The 26,285-nt window shown below is 39.8% G+C and overlaps 2 protein-coding genes and 1 long non-coding RNA gene across 3 annotated transcripts; 1 reads left to right on the top strand and 2 right to left on the bottom strand.

Annotated features, from left to right (window-relative positions):
- Positions 1-153: 153 nt before the first annotated feature.
- LOC124134299 (prefoldin subunit 1-like) lies at positions 154-5,660 on the bottom strand. Its single transcript, XM_046499037.2, has 4 exons — positions 5,480-5,660; positions 4,411-4,577; positions 1,933-2,017; positions 154-367 (listed from the first exon to the last, which is right to left on the bottom strand). Exons 1-4 carry the CDS (start codon positions 5,525-5,527, stop codon positions 281-283), a joined length of 387 nt encoding a protein of 128 aa, XP_046354993.1. The 5' UTR covers positions 5,528-5,660; the 3' UTR covers positions 154-280.
- Positions 5,661-9,047: 3,387 nt separating this feature from the next.
- LOC124134300 (protein mono-ADP-ribosyltransferase PARP12-like) lies at positions 9,048-24,126 on the top strand. The gene is made up of 8 exons (XM_048392139.1): positions 9,048-9,169; positions 10,227-10,260; positions 15,325-15,536; positions 15,829-16,014; positions 20,465-20,661; positions 21,403-21,630; positions 21,939-22,708; positions 22,835-24,126. The coding sequence occupies exons 2-8, from the start codon at positions 10,230-10,232 to the stop codon at positions 23,176-23,178; spliced, it is 1,968 nt and encodes a 655-aa protein (XP_048248096.1). The 5' UTR covers positions 9,048-9,169; positions 10,227-10,229; the 3' UTR covers positions 23,179-24,126.
- LOC125377964 lies at positions 11,370-13,938 on the bottom strand. Its single transcript, XR_007219920.1, has 3 exons — positions 13,749-13,938; positions 11,962-12,063; positions 11,370-11,648 (listed from the first exon to the last, which is right to left on the bottom strand). It is a non-coding gene; the product is annotated as an uncharacterized LOC125377964 (long non-coding RNA).
- Positions 24,127-26,285: the final 2,159 nt, after the last annotated feature.

Raw genomic sequence — 26,285 nt, 5'->3', positions numbered from 1 at the left:
CAAACAGTTTTGCCAAAAATGAATCGGGAGAATAGAACGAAAACAGCAGATGAATATCATGATACCAATGTGTCTTGTCTTGACCAGAACGGGAGACAATGTGGCCAATTAATGCCCCATAATGTGTCTGAAAAGACCACCAAAAAAAGTGGCTATGAGCTTCTATGTTTTATTGTTTATATTATGTATACATAAATGAGGTACAAAACATGATGAACAACACAAGAGACACGATGGTTTTATAAGGTGAACAGTCTTTGTGGCATTAAGCCAGAAGGAGTTATTTCCCTTGCTGTTTTGATAACACGAGCTCTCTCAAGCTGTCTTCACTTTCCTTTAGGCTTTTGTCCAGGTAGCCTTTGTTAATCTGCAACAGAAGGAAACATAATTTAAAAAAATATTACAAATATGAGTAAACAGTACCGGTACTTACCAAGGATCCAGGATTTTTTGTATTGGTTCAACTCAAAACAGTTTCTCCTCCAAATTTGTCTTGAAGACGACTGATTTAATGTTTATTTACATTGTTAAAAGTTCTAATGATAAAAAAAGCAAATAAACCATAATATATTAGATACAATTATTTGAAATAGCATTGAAAAATAATGACAATCCAGACATCCCTGTTTATAAGATATGTCCATAAATGAAGACAACTACACTGAACTGGAGTTGAGTACTATTGTTGCAAAGAAATATGACTTTGGTCAGATGAGAAAAAATCTAAAAGTCAAAATGTTTTCCTAAATAATAATACCAGGTCATAAAAATAGTCAGTGAGAATGGCATAAAGTTTGTTAGTTGTCCAAAGCCAAAGTCAGATGTCATAAGCAACATTTCAAACCATTGTGAAATAATGACACACAAGTCACGAAGCACGATGTTTGTTAGCCGCACCGAGCAATATTCCAGCAATATAACAGCGGTCTGTAAATAATAGAGTCTGGACCAGACAATCAAGTGATTGACATCATGAGCACTGATCCACGCAATTGGGATACGATGACATGCATCAACCAAGTCAGCGAGCCCGACCACCCGATCCCGTTAGGTGTCTCTTACGACAAGTGTAGTCGCCTTTTACAACAAGCATTGGTTGCTGAAGACCTGTTTTTCCCCGGATCTTCCCGGGTCACATATATCTTGTAAATGCCAAATGTAAAATTACATAGCATGACTACATGCATGGGGAAAATGTTGTATAGCTTGTGTCTCACCCCCTGAACTTTCACTTTTTAGTCAAATGAATAGAATATGTTTCAACATATAAACATTAAAACATCAAGGTGGTGTGTCCGGTTCAATGCTTCAATGGGAGGGCGGTGCTAGGGCAATGTTCCAAAATGTAACAGAAGTTGTATTAGGCCATGATATGGTGCCAATCCAAACTTGTTCTAAACCTATACAACATATGAGGCGAACTTAAAAAAGACCATCTGATCCCATCACCCGATGCCCTCAGTCGCCTCTTACGACAAGCATAGTCTCTTCTTACGGCAAGCATAGTCGCCTCTTACAGCAAGCATGGGTTTCTGAAGACCTATCCTACCCCGGATCTTCATGGGTCTCTGATCCAGTTAGTGGCCTCATATGAAATGCATAGATTGGTGTAATCTATTCTAAACATGAATCACCACAACTGACAACCAAACTATACTCAACTAGTCTGAGTCAATTCAACTATTAATGGCTTGAAGGTCGACACCAACATAATATGGTATCTCATAATTCATTTTCACTGAAATAACCAATTCAACTGGCTGTCCTCCCCCCTCAAGACCCCCCCCAGACCAGGCAAAAATCCATCTTGCAATCATTCATTTCGTTAAAAATATAAGTCACATTGCCATTTTTGTACTTCGTGTTCTCCTGCTCATTCCATCAGAGTTCTCTTGAAGCAAGAACATTGTTAGATTTTATTCAACACCTTACCTCTATTGTTTTAATTTTCTCGTCAGATGCTTTGATCTTCTTTGTTAGATTTGACCGTACAACATCCAAGGGTTGAAGAAGAAACCTAGGAATATAGATACCTTTCATGAATGATAACGATGAACAACAAACCACTGAACATGTCACATTGTTTCACAAAACAGACATACCTGGTATTCATTGAATTGTTTGATAGCCAATCCTTAGAAGTTGACGGATGACAAAGTAGAGATAATGTATCGATAACTTATTTGTTTACTGTAAAGGTGTCGTTTCGGTATAGAACCTTATACTGTTGTCAAGCAAGGCTGATCCTTATACCATTGTCAAGCAAGGCTGATCCTTATACCATAGTCAAGCAAGGCTGATCCTTATACCGTAGTCAAGCAAGGCTGATCCTTATACCGTTGTCAAGCAAGGCTGATCCTTATACCGTTGTCAAGCTTGACAATGGTATAAGGATCTATACTGAAACGTCGCCTTCACAGTAAATAAAGAAGTTGTTATTCATAAATTATCTCTACTTTCACAAACAGAAATAATAATTTGTTTGTTATGTTCGTTTGTTGTGTAACACCGCACTCAGCAATATTCCAGCTATATGACAGCGGTCTGTAAATAATCGATTCTGGACCAGACAATCCAGTGATTGATAACATGAGCATCGATCAACGCAATTGGGATACGATGACATGCATCAACCAAGTCAGCAAGCCTGACCACCCGATCCCGTAAGTCGCCTCTTCCGACAAACATAGTCGCCTTTTACAGCAAGCATGGTTTGCTGAAGACTTATTTTACTCCGGATGTTCACAGGTCCAAACAGACATGTATAAAAGGTTGAGTAGTTGACAGAATGTTTCACATAACACACATACTGCATGACATATTATACAATGATATGTGCATGTATGGCCAGGTAATATACATTACCACACACTGCACATTAGTAATGGGGCGAGGGGAACGCTATGCTCAAAGTTATTGCACTTATATTGTGACATGCATGCATGTGTGCGTGTGTGTCTGCTTGTCCAGACTAATGGTGGGTTTTATAATGCTAGCCCACTGAGATACCCTGTCACAGGTTAACATGGATACCTGACTCAGACACAGTGCACTGACTCTGAGTGAGCAAGTAAGTGAGTTGGGTTTAACGCCGCTTTTAACAGTATTCTAGTTATATCACAGCGTGTCAGCTTAATGTGGGAGGAAAGTCCGAGGTGATGCAGGTCTCGGACGCTTCCCACTTCGGTGAAACCCACGAGCACGGGTATGGAGCTGACAAACCTAGAAACATAATCTGGGCGAACCGGGATTCGAACCCACAATCATAGGTTTCTGTAGTGCCCAAGGGATGCAACTCTGCACAGCGAATCGCGGCGCCTCAGCCAACTGGGACACCCGTGTCCCTGCACCAACCAGACCTTGTTTTATCCACATAATGCTGAGCGCCAGGGGGGGGGGCGGTCGGGTAGCCTAATGGTTAAAGTGTTCGGACAGGGATCGAACCACCTACCCTCCGCTCTACAGGTAGATGCTCTAACAACTAGACAATGGAGGTGGTTTTACGATACATGAATAAATGACAGTAATTAGATAAAGAAAAGCTTAAAGAAGTCTTCTTTGGCATATTGAGGAGAATAGCTTACAAGCAAGGTGGGAATAACAGATAAGCTGTACTGACTGAATTATGAAATTTTGTTTTTATTTTATTTCATCCATTACCCAGTTTAATTTTCTCAGACTATGTAGACAAATGTGGCCTCCATTGTCACAAGTGGAGACAGTGGATCTATTGTTGGATCAAAGTCACATAAAACCGTAGTTGATATCATGAACAATGTTGAGGTGAGGTGAAATTTGGTTTAACGTCGTGTCCAAGATTATTGCACTTATATAGCGACGTGCAAGCACGTGTGTGTGGCTGCTTGTACTAGTCCGGACTGATGCCGATTTATAGGTTGAGATCAAGCGATATCTACATTGCTGATATCGCTGCAATGAAATTGCTTCACAATGCTTTGCAGACCATTATGACGTCATTGGTTACCATGACGTCACAATCAAATGACATCACTAATGGCTCTGCTAATGAAGCTGTTAGCAGTACTCCACTAAGACACTGCTTATTACTGTCCACAAACTGAAAAAGTTGGAAGAATGATGTTAGATGATAAATAGAATCTCACCCTTGTGTTTTTTTATATCAAATATATCAACACTCGTTGAAAAAAGTGTAAAACTCCTTGGCAAGACTCGGAGTTTTACACTTTTATCGACTCGTGTAGATATATTTGATATCAAAAGACACTTGCGTGTGATTCTCCATTTGTCAGCAACAGTACCTTCCAAGTACATTTCACACATCTGTAACTCCAGAACAGAAGCTTCATTTAACAATCCGTTAATATGATGTGTCTTAAGACTTAAAACATTGAAATTAGACCCTGGATGATGATTGGCTGAGTTACTCACATCCTCCCCACCCCCTCGTACACCCGGATTCCACCAGGGAGCTGCGAGATCTCAGTGTCCACTAGTTTAGAATGTGCCATGGTCCTCTTCAACGTCTCAATCTGGGCATCTGAGATCTTCAGCTGCTGTGTCGTTGTAATCATCTTTGATTGCATCTCTTGAAAAGCCTGTAGAGGGTATGAAGTTTTATTGTGAAAAAGACATACATGCCCTGCTTAATCTCTAATTTGTGATCATGTCTACTTGCAGATTTACAAAAAGGGCCTATTGTTCAGTAAATATAACTTGGGATGTTGCGTTAGCTACTAAAATTATTAATAACACAATCCTGCAAATATTTGACAGAGCCTCATGTTCAACAACTGAAATAATTCACAAGCATTACAGTGGTCATGCAGATATTAGCCCATTGCTCAGAAACCTGTAGAATTTGGAAGCTGTTTAGGGCTTAGACCTGGGTATCGTGCTGGAGTATCGGTGGGAGTGGGGGTGATGGACAACAACAGATTGCGTATAACACCCGATAGAAGTAGAGCAATCGAAAGTTTGCATTGTTGGTAGCAAGTAAGCCTGGTAAGAAATCATTTCTTTACACAGACAAAGGTAGATGTATTATGGTTATAAAATTGTACAAAATGATAAATTCAATGATATACGACTTTCTTTGTGGACACATAGATTTGCCTTTTTCTGACTTTAGTCTCAGACTCTCAGTGGCATTTCGCCATGATACCATGCGTTTTCCGTGGAATCATCTTATTTTCGCCTCTTAACCACTGTTAAATAAATTCCCAACTTCAGCTGAACAGGAAAATGTAATATAGACATCAATGGTTTGGACATCACAAGGCAATAGATATAAAATTACTATGGTAACAGGTTCACTAATAACACTGCCAGTCAAGTCAATACTTGATATTACTTATGATCGAAAATTGGACATAAAGGAAAAATACTAAATAATTCCCTTACTGATCGACCTTCAAAAACTAAAGTTGAACATATGTAAACCTTAGATGAGTATTTAGATCATCCCTCATGGATCATTTACAGTGGAGATAGACATTACCTTTTTTAGTTCCATGTCGACTGCAAGTTGCGAAGGATGAGTGGCCATGTTAGGAAATTCGTCAGCGGGAGAACTCAGTACTTGAACCTAACTCAAAATGAAACTACATCACATAAATTACTTGCGCATGTTTAGAGCAACACCTGAAGCGGTAGTACTGTACATATATCTTTAGAAACTAGCAATGTATAGCGATTTTTTTTCCTGCATGGAGGAACCATTTCATAAGTATGTATAATCCTTTTGGATTATTAACGATCCCTAGAAACGGCAGGGGAGGTAACTTTCGTATGAAGAAGTTCGCTCGTGAAATGTCGTGATGTACTCGTTGAAATCACGTTCGAATCAATTTATTTTTTCACTGCCGTTCCCCTTATTAGGCGAACCGGTTTAAACAGGTGGTACATCTTTCAAGGTGTTTTTTAACATTGTCACAGTCATTGGTATCATTTTTTCTCATTGTCACGACGCATCATGTCAATTTTAATAAATGCATGGATTGTCTTGTCCGGACTCAATTATTTACACACGGCCGTCATATACCTGGAAGTATTGTTTAGTTCGGCGTTAAACAACAAACAAACAAACGTTGTAACGGCATAATTGTCACAGCAAATTAACTGGACTTCTCAAACCACTGGTCCATGATCAGCAGAGCACAAGCAGGGTCAGCATCTGGGACAAAGAGAGAGATCACCATCCTTGAACACCTGCCAGATTTCGAAGATTTCATCCTGCCTGGGGACCGCCTCCGTGGTCTAGTGGTAGAGCGTCCGCCCGGAGAGCGGAAGGTCCGGGGTTCGATCCCCGGCCGCGTCATACCAAAAGTCGTTAAAAGATGGTACTTGTTGTCACCCTGTCTGACGCTCGGCATTAAGGGGCTAAAACAAGGACTGGTCGGCTCGGAGTCAGTATACTGTGTCTGAGTGTGGTATTCATGTTAAACTACGGCATGGTATCTCAGTGGGCTAGCACAATAAATCGTCATCAGTCCGGACTAGTACAAGCAGCCACTCAAACACATACACGTGCATGCACGTCGCTATATGAGTGCAATAATCTTGGACGCGACGTTAACCCCCATTCCACCCATTCCACCTCCACCTCATCCTGCCTGGATGTCGACTTCCTGATGTACGATCGGAGTCGGCCCTCCTGGATAAAACCACTGACTACTCATACTTTTTAAAAGTGTTCTAGATAATTGTCGGTCAGTAGCAATCTGGATGTGTCTTTCGCCTTTGTATGTATTTGTTTGTTGTGTGACGCTACACTCGGCAATATTCCAGCTATATGGTGGCGGTCTGTAAATAATCAAGTCTGGGCCTGCCAATTCAGTGATTGATATCATGAGCAACGATCTACATAATTGGGATACGAAGACATGCATCAACCAAGTCAGCGAACCTGACCACCCAATCCTCTTTGTGAGTGATGTCGGCACGGGCGATGGCGTCCGGAAGGAGATGATCGCCAGTCAGAAACTTTGTGTTTGCATGTGAAACCTTTGGGTGTTATTTCACTTACTGCTTGCTTTTAGTAACAAAATAGAGAGCAAATAGATTTCGTAACTGCCGTTTTCGCCTCGAAATAGTAGACGTTTGGTCCTGGGCAAAGTTCCGTTTTCGCCAATTGGACATTATCTTTTAGAATGTAATAACGATAGAACGATAATAAATTGGGTTTACTACTATGTGATAGCCAACCTCATAAACACACCGGGACCGCCTCCGTGGTCTTGTGGTAGAGCGTCCGCCCGGAGAGCGGAAGGTCCAGGGTTCGATCCCGGGCCGCGTCATACAAAAAGACGTTAAAAGATTGTACTTGTTGTTACCCTGTCTGGCGCTCGGCATTAAGGGGCTAAAACAAGGACTGGTCGGCTCGGAGTCAGTATACTGTGTCTGAGTGGGGTATTCATGTTAAACTGCGGCATGGTATCTCAGTGAGCTAGCACTATAAATCGGCATCAGTCCGGACTAGTACAAGCAGCCACACACACACATACACGTGCATGCACGTCGCTATATAAGTGCAATAATCTTGGACGCGACGTTAAACCCAATTTCACCTCACCTCACATAAACACACCGAGCCAGTTTAAGGACTGTTTGGTACGTTCTGCAATGGCAAGAGCATGGTTTAACCATACAAACAATGTGTGCAGAGAAGAAGTAAGAGATTGTACGTACGCCTCAGATACTTGATACTGTTCGGACATTTTTCAAAGTGTTGTTGACAAATTATATTTTTCTTAAAAAACATTGCAACAATGTTATGTCTTTTTTCAATAATACAACGCGCTAATACTGAAATCAGAGTTGTCGGTGATAATAGAAGTCTTTTATTACGATTTACAGATTGTTGTGTTTAATTGAAACTTGTTACTACAACTGCGGCAGAATGACAGTATATCTCAACACATCAAATTGTTGCTAGATGTCTATAGGTATTCACTGCTCATGGAACCGTACAAAATAAATACGCAATTGAAAATATTTACTCACGTTTTATGATATTTTCTGTACTCGATGGTGATCACGATGGCTAGCTACGTGATCTGTACGATGGCTATCATGATGCCCAGAAAGCAAATGCAGCATCTTGCAAATCCAGAAGTAAGTGAGTGAGTGAGTGAGTGAGTGTGTTGTGTTTAACGCCGCCTTTAACAGTATTCCAGTTATATCGCGGTGTGTCAGCTTAATGTGGGAGGAAAGCCCGAAGTGATGCAGGTCTCAGACGATTACCACTCCGGTGAAACCCACGAGCGCGGGTATGGTGCTGACAAACCTAGAAACATAACCGGGCTTCGAACCCACAATCATAGGTTTCTGGCAGGAAGTATTTCTGTTGCAATTTGTTTAGAATCAAACTCTATTTCTCCTGACCTATGGGAGAGAATCTGGATTGTGATTCTGGTGCGACTAAGGAACGCAACTCTGCCCAGTAAATGGCGGCGTCTTAGACGACTGGGACACTTGTACTCCCAATAAATATAGGAATCCGGATGAGAATATGGTCCAAACAATCTGATTGTGGTAAGAAGCGACGTCGTGGAACTTGCGAGTCATCGTAACCCCAACGGCTTGGATCGTTGCTCAAAATGTTAGTCACTGGTTTGTCTGGTCCAGAGTCGATTATTTACAGGCCACGGTCTTAAAGCTGCAACAAAACAACAAACAAACAAACAAAACACAAATCCACAGGAATGTATCTGTTATTCAAGTATAGCGAGGAACGCTACAACTGTAAACAGATGGTATATACATTAAAAAGTGCACAATAACTTGGCGCCTTTTTAAAACCTAAAAGTTAAAACTAAAGCGACATGAAAAAAATATGTTGTATCATATCAATAATAATTTATACACTTCACTTACTCTGTACTCATGTTTGTTAGGTGGTCACGGAGCGTAAAGAGTTACTTCCCTTTGTCCTCCATACACCTCTACTCCAGCGCATATCTTCTCGTGTCCATATAACCACGATTGAATAGTGGAGTCCAGGAAAAAGCGTTCAATACGACTCATTGCACAGTGCAGACGTCTGGTGAACACATTTTAGAAGGAGCCCAGTCTTCACCAGTTTTAGCCACGTTTCTCGGAACGTAAAGCGAAACTGCATGTAGTCGCCACGTTTTACTGTATAGATTATTGTTATAAGCACTGACTGACTCAGTCGAACAGCAGACAGGTAAGATGTCGGTGACACAGTTTTGTTTTCAGCAAATTTAGTTAATATTTCATTCCGATATAACAAGAGATGATCCTAATCATTACATCGCTTGAGAATCATGTCGCTGGTTGCCGTAATCAATGTTCAAGAGGTGACTATGCTTGTCTTTTAATTAAGTGGCGACTAACGGGATCGGGTGGTCAGGCTCGCTGACTTGGTTACTGCATGTCATCATATTCTGATTGCGGGGATCGATGGGCATGAAGTCAATCACTGGATTTTTGGGCCCAGACTCGATTATTTATAGACCGCCGTCATTATAGCTGAAATATTGCGGAATAAAGCTTGGGTGCGGCGTTAAACAACAAACAAACAAACAAACAATCAAACAATCAAACCATGCTTTGAGCAGTAATTCGGTCATAGCACGAGGTGTCAGAGTAACGGCAGTAGACGTTTACGTCTTCAGTGTAACCTACACAATACAACAACAATGATCATATCAGCACAATTCTGGTATTCGAACCTACGATGTTCAGATTCTGGCACGACTAAGGGACGCAACTCACCGCGACCCTTGGTTAACAGTTCCCCTATTACAAGATAGGCAAGCAAGGGGAGCGTTTTCGGTAAAACATCTACATCTTGCGTGTGCACTTTTATTAATTTTGTCAGTGTACATGTGGTATGACATAACTTGTCATCCCTTGAAGTGACGATCTGTAACGATTGGGAGTCTGTGTAGTATAAGACATCATTAATTTAGTTCCCTTTTCAAGTGACGCTCTGTAACGACGGGGAATTTGTGAGGCGTGAGACATTAATTTAGTTCTCCCTTCTTTTGACGATCTTTAACGACTGGGAGTCTGTGTGGAATAATACATCGTTAATTTTGTTCTCAATTCAAGTGACTCTCTTTAACTAAAGTGGCTCTGTATGGTAAATTCATAATGTGCTCAATGATCAAATGGCGCTCAGGTGCTCTCATATAGTCTCTGACTTTTACATACATTTCGTCACTTTTTTTTTATTTCAGAAGAAATACTCGTATCTAATGTTTTATTTTATTTAACAGGACATGAACCCTCTTGAAGACACAGCGAGCTCCGGTAAGACCAAACATTTGGAGATTTTACAACACGGGGCACGGGTGGCCCAGTCGCCTGAGGCCCCGCAATTCGCTTTGTAAAGTTGCGTCCTTTGGGTACGCCAGAAAGCTAAGATTGTGGGTTCGCATCAACTGCGATTATATTTCTAGGTTTGTCAGCACCAGAACCGTGCTCGTGGGTTTCGCCAAAGTGGTAAACGTCTGAGACCTGCATCACTTTCCTCCCCCACAAAGCTGACACGCAGTGATATAACTAGAGTACTATTAAAAGCGACGTTAAACCAACTCACTCACTCAATTATTCACTCATTTCCCAGCTAACAATTTCACGTTGTGACAACGTTGTGATAACGTTGTGTTTACGTTGTGGTAACGTTGCGAATGTTACGTCCATATAACGTTATTCTGTGGACTTCCATTTATGTTGTCACAACGTCATGGCCTAACGTTGTGTTACGTCATATTCACGTCGTGACAACGTTGTATTTGACGTTGTGGGAACGTTGTATTTGACGTTGTGGTAATGTTGTATTTTACGTTGTGGCAATGTTATAATAATGCGTCCCTACAACGTTATTCTGTGTACTACCATGGACGTTGTCACAACCACGTGAAATAACTGTGTTACAAGGATGAAATACGTTGTGAACATTCCCCACTAAAATGTTGTAAAAACAACCCAAAAACATGTTCCGGAAATGTTTTAGTATATGCTTTAGTCACGTCAATATGTATGATTCGAGATACCTTTTACCAATGTTTTAAAACCAGGGCGTCGAATAGCCTAGTTAACAGTTAGATCTTGCCTTGCTGACAATGTTCAAAAAGTAAAAACACCACTGAGCTGTTAACTAGATACATAAGACTATAACAAAGGCAGACACCATTACCCTTTAGGCAAGTACTGCAGGAAACAAAATAAGAATGGCAGACATTGTAAGGGGTTGACCATATGATAGTTTCTTGGGCGGGTCGGGTCCTGGAATTTTATCGAAAAAATATATTGTCACCGAAAATTCTTGACAAAAATAATTACGGTTCAGACTGGTGAAAAAAAATGCCTGCCACTAAAATGTAGTTGCAAGGTGTTTATCTTCAGGCTCAGAGTTAAATAAAATCACATATCTGCTTTTGTAGCTGTGACCGAAAACATGTAATCTCAATAGAAAAGTTCCAGGTCCCCACCTCCTTGAATATTAAATGGTCGGTCTCTAATCAAGTCCAAATAGTATACTTCAACTTTCAGTCATGCGACGGCATCATTCAACAAAGAACTCCAAGACACATTTGTGTTGATATTTTAATATTTTTAGATAATTGAAAATCTATACACTTTTCGAAATTATTGAATGCCAGAATCTTCTCTCTTTGGTGTTCACTTCCACTTCCCTGAAATACAAACAGCTTAATAAATCTCGAGCAGGTATTTGAAAGATTTTATATGACGAGAAACATTCATTTGGAGATAAGGCTTTATCAATATTCAAACAATAATGTAGGCCTATAATGCAAGTGTCTGATGGAAACACATTTTAACATTCATTCAGAGACATCAAGAATCAGGTTGAATACAAAACGTGGTACGAGCATAGATTTATATAAATAGATTTACATTCTTAGCATTCGTTTAAAGCACACACAAAAACCAACCAATTAACATGGATATAGACAATGGAATGTAACTGCAAACAATTGTACTTACGTTAACATAATTCACAGCCCAGGGTTTATTTGGTGTGTTCCTCAATGATTCAACATTCTTGATTTTATCTCCTGGAATGGTCGTGTAACATTTTCCCCCTTGCTGCAACCAAACATATAAAAAAAAGTCAAAACTAGAACTATATTCAAAAAGCATACATTTAGATCTATAGTCTATCCAAAAAGATAACATTCATTGTATAATTGCCTAAAATTTAGGAAAAACTGTAAATCCAAAGTCCCCATGTATAACGTCCGATCGGAAATATCTCAGGCTACAGATATAAGTAACAAAATTATGAGTACCATCATAAAAAAACATCTAATGTAATTTGGTTTCCATATAGATCTACACCGGTCTGACAAACCGGTCAGGCAAACCAGTGATTGTTATAGTGAGCCACGTCTCACAACCTCTGTCGGAGTACAATGACACACAATCATGTTAGTACAAACATATGGCTTGTTGGGGACCTTTTCTAAACCGTAATCCAAACGGGAACAGATATATTAGAGAGGCATTGTAGCTAATTACGACTCATATCTTGGGCCCCATATCTTCATCGCAGCGCTGTTTATATAGCTACTGTACGATTTCGTAGCGAGCACTGGAACTTACTCGTTCAGCTTTCGATCACCATTTTATTCTCTCTCATTGTCAAACCAAGTATCATATGAAATTTATTTATTACTACATTTAGTGAACATAATACAGATCAATATCGTTAAATATAATTCTGTAGTATGGTAGCCTACGTGGCAACATATGGAGTTCGAAAACCGAACGAATATGGTTGCTATCAATTCCATTGTATTTTTCATTGGTGCACATTGGCTACACCTATCTCACCTTAAAAATCAACAAACGATGACCAACTCACTGACAATAAATGGTGATATTTAACTTTTGACTATCGACTAGCTTATCATCACCAGCGAGGACAATACCTCAAACACCCCGTTATAGCGCGCGACGAGAGACACGTTTCTCTTTTGCTCGTTTTCATTAGAAGGGCGTCGGACATAGATCTAGTTATCGGAAAATGATGAATTGATTCTTTTTTGGAAATATTGAAAATACACATGATAAGCGCCTTGCTAAAATAAACTTTATAGACAGCACCAACAACCAGATGATCCACATTTAGGTTACTTCAGTCAGTGCTAATTAGGCCTTTTCGGAAACAACAAGTATGTTTCTGTCTCTTCCCGAAAATACAATTTTTCATAACATTGAGCGCTTTAGGCTAAGGCTATAACTAGCAGCCTACAGAGAGTCGATCTGAAAATTCTTCCGTTGTTTTGATTCCCTCTCTTCGCTGTATAAGAGAAATCTACTCAACCTTTCCCATGGCCCGAATGAGCCACATTGTTTCACAAAAATCAAAGTCAGAAGATTAGTACATGTAAACTTTAAACAGTAATGATTTTAGAAATAACAAGGAAGAAATGGCGATAACTGTCAGTGGTCAGAAGGCGATGCATAAGTTAGGCCTTACATTTACAGACGCTTACGATCGAAACCCGAACATAATTTGACGACCACAAAACGCCGCCTGACTGAATTCTGGTCAAACATATACTGCTTGCCCTTGGTAATTACCCTTGGTATCAATAAAATAATAATATGGAAAAAAATCTACTGACGCCCAGTGAAAGTGACCGGCAAACTGCATTCTAAACCCCGCCACTTCTGAATAATACGTACGATACATTTAAATCATTTGGCTATCTGCATGTACAGAAACATATCAACAAGCGGAGACTGCTTTTGAAAAATTAACTTACCTCATCCGAATTAACAGATCATCTGCCCAGTTCCAGTTGCTGCACAATCACTTACCGACTTAGTTTGTAATATGTCCGGAGTGAGCTTGAACTAAGATGGCTGGTGACAACAAATCTTTCGCGACGATGTGACGTCATTCTGACGTCACTTCACGAGGCAACAGGCTAAACTTTTCAGCAGTCCCTCTCACGCCGCAAAAATGCGCGCTAATTGTTTTTAACTGTAATATTGCTTGTGACAACATTTAGTAGACAGATAACTTCGTTAATACATATATATGTTTAAAAAAAATAAAACTAAGAGATGGTAGATCTATAAGTGGTTTCCTAAACATCATTTATAAAAAGTGTTGTAATGTCCAAAGCACAACGTTATCACAACGTTAATTTGCAACGTTGTTGTTACGTTGTGGAATAACGTTACAATGTAACGTAATACTAACGTTGTCATAGAGATACGAAATTACGTTCTTGAAATTTTAGTATTAATTTTTTTAAGAGATGAAAATTCAAATGCCGAATATACAGACAGGTAATGCATTACTGCCTTGGTATTCTGACAAATTCATGTTGAGTTTGATAAAGCAGTTCTATTCCTTTATGACTATCGAGAAGCAAACTCTATAACGTTTCACCGACGTTTCAGAAACGTAGTTACAAAACGTTGTGTGATGTCCGATTCACAACGTTTTCACAACGTAAATGTGCAACGTTGTTATAACGTTGTGAAATAACGTTACACGTTGACGTTATAATAACGTTGTGACAACGTTATTTCACGACGTTACCAATCCACAACCTTTCCACAACGTTGTGACAACATCGTGTGTTAGCTGGGTTACCACACTCTTAACAACCACGAGAGAGCTAGGCATCCAGAAGTACGTTTTGTTTATTCTTATAACAGGGCAGTGAGAAAGCCTGTGGCTAAAGCGTGGGCCTCTACCGTCGTGGTATTGCTGTATTGCTGGACCATTGCCACCACTCACATCATATTCTTATTACGTGACATTTTCCATATTTCTTTTTGTAAAATACTCATTGTCCTGGCGGGGGCACGGGTGACCCAGTCGTCTAAAGCGCCGCGATTCGCTGTGCAGAGTTGCGTCACTTGGGCACGCCAGAAACCTATGATTGTGTGTTCGAATCCCGGTTCGCCCCGATTATGTTTCTATGTTTGTCAGCACCATACCCGTGCTCATGGGTTTCACCGATGTGGTAAACGTCTGAGACTTGCATCACTTGGGGCTTTCCTCGTACATGAAGCTGACACGCCGCGACACAAGCGACGTTAAACCAAACTCACTCACTCACTCATTGTCCTGGCAGTTGACCAAAGTAATATCTTTTACTTTGGTGAAACTCTAAGGGATTGAAGTTGTCGAATTATTTTTGTACATATGTTAATGACGGCATCGATGCCATGCTATTGATTCAGACAAGATTAAAGTCATCAGCAGGAAATATTGCATGTCAATATTCACTACTGATAAACTTGATTTCGACAAGGTATGTATTATAAAAGTAAGGAATTATGGAAGTAAGGGGTATTCCTTGTAACTAAGTGCCATTTCAGTTCAACGTGGTAGACGAGGACTGACCCAGGGGACGAGAGAGCTGTGTGAACATTTCAGACGATGTTCCTGCTCTCGTCTTCACCACCCCAAACAAGCACCCTATGTTTGGCAGTACCGGGTTAATCCTGGCGGGTGGAAACATCTGTTGAGCAGAGAGATGGAACTTGTAGAGAAAGCCTTCTGCAACAATGAGGACGAAATTGAAGCCACGGTGAGTATTTTGTGGTGAGAATTGTTTGTTGTCTGAAGATAAAATGAAATGGTTGAGAAATGTTTGTCGTTGTACATTTATGGTTTTCTCAGTATCAATTCCGTCTCCTTTGAATTCACCCGATGGATACTGTCATCATCTCTACGTAGTGCACTGATATTCAATAGTAGATCAATGTGTACCAGCCTGCTAGACCTTGCTCACAAGCATCTAAAAGAAGATCTGTGTGTACCACGGATAACCGTATAAGCATCTAATAGAGGATTAAAAACTATTGTGTCCTCTGTTTCAGGTAAACATATCAGTGCCGTTTGAGGACATTCTTCACCCAACGCCTACAGATTCAGATAGCGGGATCAGTTTCAGGCGAATGTCAACTCGATCCTACGTGGAGGCCGGAAGTGAAGACATTTCCCTTTACACACAGTGGGTGTGGTACTGGCAGGACAACAATGGAGAGTGGTCTCCCTTTATGAAGGTAATCAAGATGTACTGTTTCTGTTCTCGTGTTTCCTATGTGAGGTTGCCTTACATCATGTCACAGTTTCCGTTCGTCCGTTTTCTGTATTATGTGAATTGTAAACTATTGTTAAGTCATGATGGAAGACCGTTTGAACCGGTTTCTACAGTAGGACCTGATCACAAAAAGTAAAGATGAAAATTGGAATTGATAATTACTGTGCCGAGTGATGACAACTGAATGTTTAAAATCAACTATAGTATAAGTGAGTAGGTGAAGTTTGTTTGAACAGTTTTTCAGTTATATTATGTGTCGCCTTGATGTGGGTGGAAAACTGGAAGTGATGTATAGACGTATGATCAAGGTTCATACAGGCTTGAACAGTCCTTGAATTTTAAGGCCCCTCTTAAAAAGTCTTAATAATTAGTGCCACCCTTGAAAAACCTTGAAAATCACCAAAATAACTTGAGTTTGTTACAAAATGACATATACTTATACATATAACACTTAAATTCACGACTGACTTAATTAATTTGTTGGTTGTGAAAAGTTATATCTTCTAATGTATTGATTTTAATTGTTTTGACAGACTAAGGCTAATAAAGCCTTGCAAATGACAGTTGAAAGCCTTTAAAAGGCCTTGAATTGTACTGTTCCATATCTGACCGAACCTTGCTTAAGCCAAGCTGGTGAAACCAACGAACCGAGGAACCTAAACACGTAACCCGAATCGGGATTTGAACCCACCATCATAGGTTTCTATCACGTTAAGGGACATAATACCGTGTATTGCGTCGCCGTAGGAGACTGGGTCACCGATGCCCACATTTAACAACTTAATTTAAATCTGTTTTGGATGTAGTGAGTGAGGTGGCCTTTTGTTGAATGTAGAAATTTAGTAAATTTAGTGAAAGGCCTCTGAGAATAATCATTTTACCCAGAACAGGAACAATAGAAAAATGGCGGCAAACACTTTGTTCGTCAAAATATATTAACAATGAAATAAAATCACAAAAATAATATAATCTTCTTTTGTTTTCATTCCCTTATACTACAACTCTTTCGTGACTTTGTGAGTGAGTGAGTGAGTTAAAAGTTAACACCAGCAACATTTCAGCCATATCTTGAGGAGTCCACTTTGTGATAAAAGCATGAAACTTGGCACAGTTGTACGTAATGCCATTCCAAATATTTGCAGATAATATAATGCCCCCCCCCCCCCCCCCCCCCAAAAAAAAAATAATAAAAAAATAATTAAATATGTAGGAATGAAATTCTAGCATACCTCATGTCAAAATGACCCACAACCTATATACATAATGAAAAATTAACATATTAGAATGTATGTACCCAACACTACGTCTGTAAAGTAAATAACTTTATCATAATAAACTATTTATCTTGATTTACGTTAATTAAAGTGTGAAAAAAATATACATTACTTTCTTCTTCGGCTTTTCTTAAAGGCCAATTAACTATATCAATATCATATAATAGGAGAATTAAAATAATACATAAATATACAGTTAGACTTTCCGGCTCCCCGGCCTTCATTGAAAGGATCTCGAATGATTTAGTACTAAACCAACAGAGAGTGCCTGATAAAGGCCGGGAGGCCGAAAACTTGACTGTGAATACCAAAATATTCAATTAAGATATTCATACGAATTATTTCAAATTTGTAAAAGAAAACTCTTGTTTCAGCATACAGTACACCAAAAGGACGTTGCAGTATAAATATCAGCATTAAACACTCACAGAAGTTGTCAACGGACAATTTAAAAAAGTGAATAAATATTAGGGTTTTCAAACAACCCCTAAATGGGTGACGTACATATACTTTGGCTTATTAAACTTACTATGTTATTCCAACACAACTATACAAAAGCTGATGTATTGTATATTCAGTTATGGCCTGATGAGACTCGTACGTGGTACGAGTTGAAAGCGCTAGCCTATTAAAACTGTGTTCAATCTCACTCCACTTATTTAATTATTACTATATATATATACAAAAATGAGGTAAATGTTCACTCGGTGTACATGTAATATATAATAAAATAATAAAGTCCACGTTAGTCCATCATCTTCTTTATATCAGTTTCAGACATAGTACTTTCGCTGTCTCATGACAGCTCTTCAGTGTAACTGACAATGACATATAATATGACGTCATACTTATGATGACGTCATAAATTACAACTGTGACGTCATAATGTATTTACACACTCCAGCGACGACACCAAGTAATTTAACAATTGTAGGGAGACATTTGAATTAAAATTTACAGTATTTGTAAAGTAACAGTGTAACATTTACGATTGAAATGAGAAATCTGTTAATACATTCTAGAGTTCAATTTGGGTTTCATTAATTGGATAAACATTTGTTCTTTTTCCAGTCGCAGCTGCTTGTTACTTGTAAACAATTTATAAAACGGAAAAATGGTAAATTTCCCGTTTCCGCAATCATCAATGTGTTTGCTGACACCTATGCATCGAACATCAGGGTCTCTAATCTGCTGTTTGTGTACCGTGACTCTATCTTTTAATTCCATGCCGGTTTCACCGATGTAGTTTTCGCCGCATCCCGAACATCTCTTAACGTACACCACATCTTTGCTGCGGCAGTTCATGTCGGCTTTCACATTGAGTGTATAATCTAGATTTGACCAGGCCAACCAGTAATTCATACTGTAAACAAACATCCACAGGGTTAGATGGCAAGCAATCAATCTTTTCATCGAACCTGAGCATCCCTAGCATAACGACAAGCAAAACCTACTTGGGAACACCCATAGGGTTTGAATATTTATATGGTCTTAGTATTTTGTTTCTATGGATTTAGAAATACTTCTTTACATCTCTAGTCATTGTTGATATGGCATTCATTCATGAAGTAATTGTAATGAAGACATATTATTGCTTGCCAAAGAAGTTTGGATAAAACACGACTCCTCGGTTTTGGGTGAAAATTTAAAATCACATACACACCTACAATTATCCATGTTGATGAGTCGCTTAAAAAGTGGCTTATCCTTTATTTAATAATCCTTCTTGTTTGAAGTAGTTCTCGTGTTCAAATGTCAATATGGAAACCCTTGAGAGTGGCACGTCTTGTCCCGGAATAACACGAGTTGGTCGCTGATAAGTCAAGAATGTCGTGACATATGCCGGAAACATTTAGAACACGTTCTTATGTCATAAAAGAGTGTGATTTGAAATTAATTTACTGAACAAATATATAAAGGATACCACAAAACAGGTACATCATTATTGTTTTAGAATGTTGAATCAGCGTACCAAATACCTCCCGAATACTCTCTAAATATAACCCCGAATCCCGCAAACCAAAATGGTGTTGGCAACCTCACTGTTTCTCTCTCATTGTCGAGGTAACCTTCTGACAAATGTCATGCATTTCAGGGTTTAAATAAATATAAACTGAACATCTAACAAAATATCGAGAATTTTAAGAAAAACAAGACGGAAAATGACATGTTATGCATGTACTTTCTATTCAGTTTCCCATATATGGACATATATGTCCATATTTCAATTACCCATAAGTCTCATATAGACATTTAAGAAAACTGTTATAAACAGAAAAACAATTTCTTCAGAAAGGTATATCAACACGGACATATTTTAAGAAGAACATAATACTCGTTCGAATACTCAATTCGTACACTAGTTCCACTTTTATATGATTGCTATTGTTTTGCTTCATATGCAATTACCTCCCAAACTGAATTAAAAAACTCCGTTGGAACACGGTGGAATAAGCCGTGACAAATATCCCAACACATTTTATGAATTTAGGGGTTTTGTTAGAAATATAACTGAACAACTAACAACAAAACGACGAGAATGTGTAAAACATATATTCAAATAATGAATTTTGACAGAAAATTGTAGACAAAATTAGAAATGCATGAACATCCTACACAATTACCCATAAACCCCCCATTCCCCACAGACTTTTAACAGAACTGTAAAGAAATAGACCAAGGCCGCCGTGGAAAAAATTCGTAAAAATTATCGTACTTGTTAAAACACCCCAAATAAGCCTGCTCAAGGGTAGCGTAGGTACATAATGTAAGGGAGTAGATACTTACGTTAACTATCCATACTCAAATATTGGGGCAAAGGTGTAGTGGGAGCAATCATTAAAGGCGAAGGAATGCGCTGAGCAAATTGCGAGAATAGTATGATAGGTGTTCGAACCCTAAATCACCCTGATTATATTTCTCGGTTTGTCGGGGCGGTGGGGTAGCCTAGTTGTTAAAGCGCTTGTTCGTCACGCCAATGGTCTGAAATCAATTCTCCACATGGGTACAATGTGGGAAGCCCGTGTCTGGTGTCCCCCGCCGTGATATTGCTGGAATATTGATAGAAGCGGCGTAGAACCATACTCACTCACTCCAGGATACTCCATCGATACGGTATGCTCATTTTCCTTTCTTCAGCCGGAGCTTCAGCTGACCCTGGAGACCAAGTACCTGGCAGGACAGGACATCTACCTCTACACTATCGGAGATCATGAATACCGCCTGGACTTTACATCTCTGGTTCAGGTCAACAGGAAGTATCAAACTCGGAGGCCAGTCCACCGGAGACCAGTGTTTGTATCAATTGATGACGCCCGGCAGCGACAGCAGACGTGGTAAGGTGGCGCTCATCGCAGCCACGTGACCTTCTGAATTCTATTCGATATGGAGAACATATTTACAAAGTATGACCACCCTTTCCCGTGATAAGATCAATAAAGCTAAATGATATCCTGGTTTTTATTGGTCGCTAAAATGATAGGTGACGCAATTAAAATACTGACACAACCACTGTGTAATGAGAGCTTGTTTGCTCAGCACGACACATCCGTCAACTTCATCTTAAGGCACAAGTTATCGCATTGATCGCCTATGTACGGTCCATGGCGGGCCAAATTTACCCCTAGTAATTTGCCCCTAGAACTCTATCCATAATAGCGTTTGAAGACTGTTTGATACTATTACATGGGGAATAGGTGGCCTTGTCGTTTAAGGAGCTGAATTTCTCTGTGCAGAGTTGCGTACCTTTTGACGCCAGGAACATATGATCGTGGGCTCGAATCCTTCAATCGCCTTACTTATGTTGTCAGCACAATAACCGTGCTAAAGGAGTTCCTCAAAGTGGTTAACGTCGACTAGAAAGGGACTTTCACCTTGGGCTTTCTTTCCACAGCCAGCTGACACGCCGTCTTATAACTGAAATATTGTTCAAAGCGGTGTTAAACCCACCTCACTCACCCACTCATATACTTGTACAGACCGTAAGACTGTGTAGTTGTTCGCCTGTGATTTTGAAAGCCTCAGTCACTTTAGATGGTACTAGCTTGAGAACACATGTCAATATGAAAGTTATTCAGTTCCAGTTTACTGATGTCCCCTGCGGCAGTCAGAGCATACAGAGTCCCCTTCAACTGGACTCCGCTTGACCGTTACCAGGACAGTGAGATGGTAGACCTTGCGCCCAGTTCGGATGAATATTGTACAGTGATGTCATCCATCAACAAAACCCTATCACTTCACAAAACGTTTGAAGTTAGGCACATTTACAGACTGCAGAATGCTTTGCTGTGGTACACTTACGACTGGTAAAGTGAAACCTCCTCATTTTTAATTTGTATTTGTTTCAAGTTCTTCTTCGTAGGATTCTTTAAGAGCACTTTGGTTATATTTATACCTTTTGTGTTCATTTGTGTCAAGTGCTCCTGCGTACGATTTTAGTTTGAGCAGTTGTTAATGTTAAGCCTATTACAATAAAATATAAGCATATATATTACATTTAGATACACTTTATAACTGGTTCCATTATCCATACTGTTTGCGTTGTACAGATGCCTGTAGAAATGTCACTGAAGCAGGACGTCCTAAATGATATGCTATCACTGCGATGTTTCAGCATGAAGAAGACACTTCAGATGTCCAATGACCAGGTAAATATAGATGAGCGACAGCTCTTCCACGGCACAGACACCATAGACGTGGTCAACGACATCTGCATCAACAACTTCGACTTCAGAGTCAGTGGCAAGAACGCCACGGTGTACGGCAAGGGGGCGTATTTCGCCCGGGACGCACGTTATAGCCATCTCTACACCAAGGGCAGAAGACGGTATCTGTTCCTGGCTCGAGTGCTTGTGGGAAAATACACACTCGGAGACAGCACGTACACAAGACCGCCACGGAGAAAAGGTCACGTCCGGTATGATTCTTGTGTAGACGACAAGAAGAATCCCTCAATATTTGTTATATTTGAGAGGAATCAGTGCTACCCTGAGTATCTTGTCGAATACAAGGAAATATCTGTTGAAGCAGAGAGTACATTAACAAAACGATCTATCCGCAGTGCAACAATGTCCCCTCCTGCTCTAAGTACGTCAAAAACCACGAACGTCCGTCATCTACGTCCGAGTACACCGCCTGTTGTCAAGACTCAAGCTGGGTATTTGACAATGGACTATAGCTGGACACCATCAAAGACCTTACCGACCTCTATTCCAACGTCTTCAGGGTTTTCAAGAAACGTCCGTCATCTACGTCCAAGTACAGAAGCTGTTGTCAAGACTGAAACTAAATCATTAACTCTGGACGGGACATCATCAAAGACCACCCCGACCTCCATTCAGCCTTCTTCTGTGCGGTCAAGCTTCGTCCACGATCTTAGTCCAAGTACAGAGGCTGTTGTCAAGACTGAAGCTGAATCATTAACACTGGACGGGACATCATCAAAGACCACCCTGACCTCCATTCAATCTTCTTCTGTGCGGTCAAGGTTCGGCAATGATCTTAATCCAAGTACAACGTCTGTTGTCAAGGCTGAAGCTAAATCAGTAACACAGGACTTGTACGGAACACCACCAGAGACCAACCTGACTTCCTTTCAGTCTTCTTCCGCGCGGTTAAGCTTCGCCCACGATCTTAGTCCAAGCACAGCGGCTGTTGTCAAGGCTGAATCTGAGTCATTAATTCAGAATTTGGGCGGGACACCATCAAAACCCACCACAAGCTCCTTGGAATACATACGCTACTTCCATCCCGGGATACGTGCTGCAAGGGATTACATAATGGGCATTTGTTGTCTTACTAAGAACATCATACTCATTCTCATTCTCATGCACACACTCATTGACATCAAATAACAAAAAAACAAATAGTCATCGTGTTGAGTTCTAAAAAGGACACGTCTAAATTGGGACTACTATCGCATAATCAGAAAACACCGTTAGTCACAGATATTCGAGTTCTTTCAACAACCAAAACCAATCAGACAACATTTTCAGTTCACAAAGGACACGTCCTTATTAGTGTCACTATCTCAGGATCAGCGAACACCTTAGGTCCAGATTCGGGTTCTTCAAACAACCAAAATCAGACAATTCTCCAACTTTGAGATGTCATACTGCACAAACAGGTGAAGCCCTCGAGGATAAAATAAGAGATGATTTTCAAAACATTAATGAATCATTGTTAACCAAACTCTCGAAAATAAAATGGAAATTTCAAATATAATGGAAGAAGAAATTAAAGGAATCGGTTAGGAATCGAATTTAGTGGTAGGAGGAAGGAAATACTGCCGCATTTTGTGAGCTGTTCACCAGCAGTGATGCGGTCATCTTAAAAGCGCGACAGGTGACAATGGCTCGGTTTTCTTTTGACTGACTTTCTCTCTGATGTCTTGTTTCGGAGTTCCTTTTCTTGCAGCAGGAGAGTGTTGATCGGCAACTGCTCCGCCTCGCGGTGTAGGACGCCTGTCAGCCTACAAGTTCGTGGACTGTTCTCCGCACTTGGAATTGATTCGCCAATGCCAGCCTAAAAAGTAAAATAAAATCGATTAAAATGTGACAAAGTGTGTATTATAATAACTTCATATTTGCATTTTTCATATATAAACTGATGTGTGCACAAATATATCATATATGAAGTATACCTTCGGCATGGTTGTGGATGCTGAAAGACGTTCAAGCAAAAGATTGACCGGACATCAAATGAGTCATCCACCACTCCTCTACGAAGTTGGTCAGGACTCGAACCTTACCCTGATCCTTGACTCTGGTGGGTGGGATGTGGTTGTGGTAAAGGAACGACAGTGACCTGTTTACACCGCGGTTGTTCATGTAAGCAGTCTGTAAAATACATTATTTTTCGTGCTAATAAGTTTATTTAAGATTTATTTAAGTGTTAAAATATGCATATAGATACTACAAAGTCAGATGTATTTATACACCTACCAATAAGCAAAATTCTTAAACTTTTCTCCAGATAGCCTGGGTCAGATGAAACAGGCATCTGGGATCATTATATGATGGAATAGAGAGTTTTGAAAAGTTGATATTAGAATTATCCGGTACACGGCACTGTGATCAGCTGGGGTTGAGGTCTGTAGAGTGGAAGACAGGTACAGCGTTAAGTAAACAACGGTAATTTCAGTCCAGATTCTGTCTGAGGTGGTTCAACGACATCTATGTCATGTGTTATTTCAAATTCACCTTCAGCATCAACTTTAGTTTGTTCCTAGAATCTACTGCTTTCATGAACTGGAATCTCCCTACAATGTTTGCAAAGAAAGGTATAGGCTATTATATGTTCGCATTCTCCGTGGTAACATTGTCGCAACCATTACCTGGAAATGGTTGACTGACAACGAGAGACTGTCTCCTGGCAGTTTGCACACTTCGGTCTCATTGTGAAATGTGTTGATGATAAGTTACTGTTTTGTTGTTGTTCCATGCTTATAATAAAATTACTATGAAGCAAACCATTTTCATACGTTTTTTTACAATCATAATCAAGACTGGATAACTTCATATCGCATTCTTCACAACCATGAAGCATTGTGACTTATCATTTAGAATTGCTCGGTTTGTTAGTTGTTTGGTTGGTTTGTTGATTAACGCCGAACTCTGCAATATTCCAGTTATGTGACGGCGGTATGTAAGTAATCGAGTCTGGACCAGACAATCCAATTATTAATATCATGAGCATCGATCCACGCAATTGGGATCGATGACATGCATCGACCAAGTCCGCGAGCCTGACCACCAAACTCCCGTTAGTCGCATTTATTACACACGGTAATTGTAACCTGAACTTATTTGATAACTGTCTTTATATTTCTTTATTTTTATTTCTTAATTGACCTGCCTTTGCATGTGCAGATAACGATCACGTTTTCGCGAACACCTGGTATCACTGTTTGATACATACATACTCATGATACAATCGGATTCGTACAATGGAGATGTCTCATGAGTGAGTGAGTGAGTGAGTATGGTTTTACGCAGATTTGAGCAATATTCCACCAATATCACGGCGGGGGACACCAGAAATGGGCTTCACACATTGTACCCATGTCGGGAATCGAACCCGGGTCTTTTGCGTGACGAGTGGCCGCTTTAACCACTAGGCTACCCGACCGTCCAGATTTCTCATGAACATGGAAAAGGCTTTTGTCATTTTTTTTTAAAGGGAACCCTCTTACAAAAATTAATTTTTAATAATCCTAATTAACGAAATGTAGTCCGTTGTTTACATGAAGACGTATTTTACAGCAATCGCCCGGGAAGAGAATGTTACGACATATACCACAAACTGTTTATATATGTTTGGACATCCGCGTGGCTATAGTTTTATCAACGATTTCAATAAGAATGGACGTACATTCATAATCAATGCGTCTTTATCTGAAGGACATGAGGCAAATGTTATATCATAGTGCCGGGTATTTGATAAGACAGTGGTACTCTCAGGAATGGTTCAAGAGATTGAAAGAGTTTTTACCCATAATCTCTACGGTCAAAAAGGAAAGCAAGACATATCAATGTTTTCCCTCTTATCTATCTATCTATCTATCTATCTATCTATCTATCTATCTATCTATCTAATCTAATCTAATCTAGTCTAGTCTAGTCTAGTCTAGTCTAGTCTAGTCTAGTCCTGTCTGTCTGTCTGTCTGTCTGTCTGTCTGTCTGTCTGTCTGTCTGTGTCTGTCTGTCTGTCTATAAAACAAATACGTATTGTCTGTTGTGTTTAACGAACGCCGTGGACTTTCTGGAGATTTGTCCTGGCAAAGATTCAGACTGTTGGATATTTACTTTCAATAAAATATCTTATAATTAGTTTATTGATACTGCAAATTGACTTAACTATATTATACAGTTAGTTAGTGAGTGAGGGAGTTTAAAGCCGCTGTGAACAGTATTCCTGTTATATCACGGCGTGTGAGCTTACTGTGGGACAGACGTTTACC

The sequence above is a fragment of the Haliotis rufescens genome, unplaced genomic scaffold, assembly GCF_023055435.1.
Source record: "Haliotis rufescens isolate VD_foot unplaced genomic scaffold, xgHalRufe1.0.p SCAF_11, whole genome shotgun sequence".
In the NCBI taxonomy this organism is placed as follows: Eukaryota; Metazoa; Mollusca; class Gastropoda; order Lepetellida; family Haliotidae; genus Haliotis; species Haliotis rufescens.
The sequence above is the reverse complement of the archived record's forward strand: the minus strand, read 5'-3'. Positions and strand labels throughout refer to the sequence as shown.

Coding starts and splice junctions, on each gene's coding strand:
- LOC124134299 (XM_046499037.2), bottom strand. CDS start 5,527: ATGGCCACTCATCCTTCGCAACTTGCAGTCGACATGGAACTAAAAAAG. Junction 4,578..5,479: donor TCGACATGGAACTAAAAAAG/GTAATGTCTATC, acceptor TACCCTCTACAG/GCTTTTCAAGAGATGCAATC. Junction 368..1,932: donor AGAAAATTAAAACAATAGAG/GTAAGGTGTTGA, acceptor CTTCTGTTGCAG/ATTAACAAAGGCTACCTGGA.
- LOC124134300 (XM_048392139.1), top strand. CDS start 10,230: ATGAACCCTCTTGAAGACACAGCGAGCTCCG. Junction 10,261..15,324: donor TGAAGACACAGCGAGCTCCG/GTAAGACCAAAC, acceptor GTGCCATTTCAG/TTCAACGTGGTAGACGAGGA. Junction 20,662..21,402: donor CGGCAGCGACAGCAGACGTG/GTAAGGTGGCGC, acceptor AAAGTTATTCAG/TTCCAGTTTACTGATGTCCC.